At 40.7% G+C, this 4,378-nt stretch overlaps 1 protein-coding gene across 1 annotated transcript; it reads left to right on the top strand.

Annotated features, from left to right (window-relative positions):
• The first annotated feature begins 374 nt into the window (after window positions 1-374).
• LOC310778510 (glutathione S-transferase Mu 5-like) lies at window positions 375-3,564 on the top strand. The gene is made up of 8 exons (XM_083638956.1): window positions 375-470; window positions 1,110-1,185; window positions 1,657-1,721; window positions 1,847-1,928; window positions 2,093-2,190; window positions 2,389-2,484; window positions 2,576-2,686; window positions 3,041-3,564. Exons 1-8 carry the CDS (start codon window positions 435-437, stop codon window positions 3,134-3,136), a joined length of 660 nt encoding a protein of 219 aa, XP_083495082.1. The 5' UTR covers window positions 375-434; the 3' UTR covers window positions 3,137-3,564.
• The last annotated feature ends 814 nt before the right edge of the window (window positions 3,565-4,378 follow it).

The raw sequence follows: 4,378 nt of genomic DNA, 5'->3' as shown, positions 1-4,378 counted from the left end.
TTTTTTTACACAAACAACTGTACTTCTACTTAATCAGAGCAACAATGTGATTAAATTTGGAATGACAAGAAAAAAATACACGTCTGTGCAATAGGCTAAGTAGGCCTAAATAACTCAGATATAGGGTTTGCAATTGTAACGTTCCATGAAGTATCTCATGCTTGTTGATTTAATTATTGTTTTGCAACTGCTGCTCACATTTGAGATACTTCTGGCTCGCCTGGAAAGAAGGTGGGAGCAGCCGAGTACAGTCAGCCAATCAGAGGCAGAGAGGGGCGGGTCATGCCTTCGCCTAGCCTTCGCCATCATGGGGAAAAAAAAATCGCCTCCCCTGATAGGCTGCAGAATAAAACCAGTCTCTCCCGCTAGCTGTCCTCCTGTCAGAGACCAGGTTTGATTCATTTGGTCTCTCCGCGTCTCAAAAGTGACTCAAAATGACGATGAAGCTGGCTTACTGGGATATCCGTGGGGTAAGAGAACCGCTGGATCTCTACTAAAGTAGTAGTAGCGTAGTTGTAGCGCAGCAAAGAAACAACACGACACGAAACTTTCGTGTAGTGTTGTTTTTTGCTGCGCTGTGGATTATAACCGCTGCTGCATCAAAGCAGCTGGCTCGTTTGACCAGAGAGCAGCAGCTAACTACGCCATTTCTTTTCAAAGACTATGCATATTATGTAGATAGGAAAACGGCTTGTTTTAAATACATGGTGTGCATATTTTAGAACGGGATGATATGGCTCAAGCGCAGAACAATGTTGGGTTTTATGTAACAGCGAAATACCGCCTACCCGGCGGCTCTGCACGTGTTCACTGGCATTATTACTGTGCAGGCAATGCATTACTGTGCAGGTTAATGTAGGTCAATGGTTGAAGTAGTTCATTGTTCATTGTCTCGCTTGCCAGACACACTTCGTTTAGCCCGGGTTTGTCTTATCATGTGTCAGGATTTGTGTAGAAAAGTCCCAAAAGATATTTCCACAACGGTAGACTAAAGAAGCCTATTGAGTATGTATGACAGGCGTTTTTTAGTTTACCGGTATGTGAAAATGGAACTGCATTATAGTCAGACATTTTGCCGTTTCTTTGACCCCTTCATTTCCTGTGTGCAGCTCGCCCACCCAATCCGCCTGCTGCTGGAGTACACTGACTCCAAGTACGAGGACAAGTTTTATGTCTGCGGTGAAGGTAAAACTTGGTGAAATATATAAGATAAGCATGTCACTCAGTGACAACAGCAATTCACAAACACAGACAACATTAACTAGCTCTCTTTATTGTAAACCAAAAAAAACGGGTGCATATTGTCTTGGTCAGTGTTGGGTTAATGGCACACCTGTTTTATATCACACCTGGATTATTCATTAATGACTAAAATAAAAATAGTGGCCAAGCTGTGAAACATGTAGCCTACTTTGACAAGATATGTCAAAAGCTTTTTAACAATAATGTCTTTGGGAGTTGCTGTCCCACTGAAGAATCTTTGTTATAGAGACTTTTTTGACAAGCACTCCTAACCCAAGAAAAAACATTCTGTTGCTCCAACACAATACTGGAAATGAGTGAAAGAACTGTTAATTTTATATTTGACGAGATGAACTGAACATGTGTCCACACACAGACATTCTCTATTATGTAACTCACTTTTCTCTCTCACAGCTCCCAATTATGACAAGAGCTGCTGGTTTGATGAGAAATTCAAACTTGGAATGGACTTCCCTAATGTAAGAGTTACATTACATAATACATACTGTATAGTATACATTACATTACATGAGATTTGACCTCATTTTGATGACAAGCAGCCTGGTGGTTATCACATCAACTAATGTTATGATATTTACTCTAGCTGCCCTATCTGGAGGATGGAGACAGAAAGATAGTGCAAAGCAATGCCATCCTGAGATACGTTGCTCGCAAGCACAATCTCTGTAAGTACTGTTTATTCAGCAGCACGTATGAATATTTTAGGTCATAAGAAATGCACAGTGGCGTGTGTTGGTGCAAATGTCAGGTTCCAAAAGTTCTGGGTTTTGAGGAGAGCGTTTCATTCTTCATTCCCTGGTTATCTCCCTAAAAACTCTTCTGATCACAGGTGGAGAGACTGAGGATGAGAAGGTCCGGGTGGACATGTTGGAGAACCAAGCGATGGACTTCCGGATGGGCTTCGTCATGATGTGCTACACCGACATCGTGAGTATCAAAGACTACTTGCTGAACCGCTGGCATCTTAAAATGTTTTCATTATCATAAAATTCAACTGGATTGAGTCTGTGTATCTTCTTTGGGGAACTCCCTCATTTTTGCTCCAGTCACAAGTTCAAAAGTGCTGCCGTTTTGCCACTTCTCATTTCAAAGCTTTGAAACTCCACTATCGCTCTATGACTTCAGGACAATAAGAAGGCAGGTTACCTGGAGCGGCTGCCAGCATCACTGAAGCAGTTCTCAGACTTCCTGGGAGACAGGAAGTGGTTTGCTGGCGACAAGGTGTTTTATTTCTACACTTGCCTGTATATTCATATAGAAAGTCTAGATTGAGCCTTTTTCGTTTGCTTAATTTGACCGTGCTTCTTCTCAGATCACGTTCGTGGACTTCGTCATGTACGACCTGTTGGACCAACATACAATGTTTGAGTCCAAGTGTCTGGACGACTTCAAGAACCTCAAAGAATTTCTGGACCGTTTTGAGGTCAGGACCCCCTCACCTTGTTTGTCAGAGATACACAGCACAGCACAGCACAGCACAACACACATCCTTCACCCGTTTGTCAGAGATACACACACATCACAGCACTAGGGGTGTCACGATACACTCAGTTCACGATACACGATACACGATATTGGGTTCACGATAACGATACGATATTTTAACAATATTTTTTTGCGATCGATTTGTAAGTTGGAGCACTGGACAAAAGTTGACCGTGTTTTTGTTGTTTTAGAGAAGCATGCATGTCTGATACTTGTCTTACCATAATAGATTTTGTAACTGGGGATTTGTGAAAACTAAAAGTGACAAACTCCTATTTTCTTTCTTCAATAGGCTCTGGAGAAGGTTGCTGCCTACATGAAGTCAGACAGGTTCATGAAGACTCCGGTCAATAACAAGATGGCCAAGTGGGGAAACAAGAAGGAGTAAAGAATAATGCACATCATGTTACACCGTAGAGAAGTCGCGAATAAAAATGTTAAGAATGTTGACGTGTTTAATTAGAAGTGTAACTTGGATGCATAAGATGGACATTCACAAGTTGAGAAGATGCACTTTGTACTATTGAATTGTGTCTTGTAGTTCATGCTGTTATGTAGTTGGATTGGATGTATAGGTACTGTGTACTGTATCTCACAGGGTAAACTAGCCCAATTGCGTCCCGTTAAAACCTTTTTGATTTAATCGGTTGAATCGGAATTTTATAAAAAGCCAGGTTTGTATTAACATAATACAAGTATGTTTTTCATTTGACTGAAAACACTTTGCTTAATCTTTATATTTCAAATTTCGACACATTAAACAGTCTTTGTATTGATTTTGTTCCGTTTTGAATAAAGACCGCACATGTGACCAAGCGAGATGAAGTTTCTTTAGTAGCCTAAATAATGAAGGGAAGAGAATACTTTTTATGTAGATTATCTCCGTATTACACAAAACATGGCGAGGCACAGTTAAAAGGGGAAGATTTATTTTGTTGTAGGTGACGGTCATATTTAACATCTATACATACTGTGTTTTTATCACACTTGAAAACTCAAGCATAAGGTTGATGTGAAACGAGTATAAGCACATTTAACAGTCAAAAACATTAGAATTACAAATGATCTCTAAATATAATATTGTTGCTCATGATAAATCCCAAAGCATATACAAGTCCCAATCACAGAAAGTGCTGTGCCCTGAATGACACTAAGACAACAGTATATGTTGGCACTTTCATTCGTGCTGAAATAAGTTATCCACACCAGATGATCGGACATGAAGGGGGAGAATTAGCCATTAAACACTACAGAAAGATGTTGCTTCATTCGGCTACATTGTTTAACAGGATGACAAATCAAGAAAAGGAGGCTGGGTAGTAAACCCATACAAACACATGTCTTGGACTATTTTCAATAATGAAGACTACTTAGCAGTTCAGGTAATATCACAGTGCAAGCCCCCTTTCTTTGAGGTTGTATAACCCATTCATTTTTAGGCCCGCCCCCTTTCACTGATGCCGTCTCCTCAGCCATTCACAGTTTCCCACGCTGCTTCCACTCAGGTGGCAATAATAACCAATCAGCCCAAGCTATTCCTCTCCTGCTGATCCAATCACCTAACCAGCATAGTATATCAGAGTCCATGTTTTACTCTGTTTGCGTACTGTATGTGCTGTGTGTCATTCTC

The sequence above is a fragment of the Poromitra crassiceps genome, assembly GCF_964638095.1.
Source record: "Poromitra crassiceps genome assembly, chromosome: 6".
Classification (NCBI taxonomy): Eukaryota; Metazoa; Chordata; class Actinopteri; order Beryciformes; family Melamphaidae; genus Poromitra; species Poromitra crassiceps.
Note: the sequence above shows the minus strand (reverse complement) of the source record. Positions and strands in the feature narration are given on the sequence as shown.

What these genes read in the sequence shown, in the direction of transcription:
- LOC310778510 (XM_083638956.1), top strand. Translation starts at nt 435, where the DNA reads ATGACGATGAAGCTGGCTTACTGGGATATCCGTGGG. An exon ending in TGCTCGCAAGCACAATCTCT is followed by an intron (nt 1,929 to 2,092) that starts GTAAGTACTGTT and finishes TTCTGATCACAG; the next exon opens with GTGGAGAGACTGAGGATGAG. An exon ending in AATTTCTGGACCGTTTTGAG is followed by an intron (nt 2,687 to 3,040) that starts GTCAGGACCCCC and finishes TTTCTTCAATAG; the next exon opens with GCTCTGGAGAAGGTTGCTGC.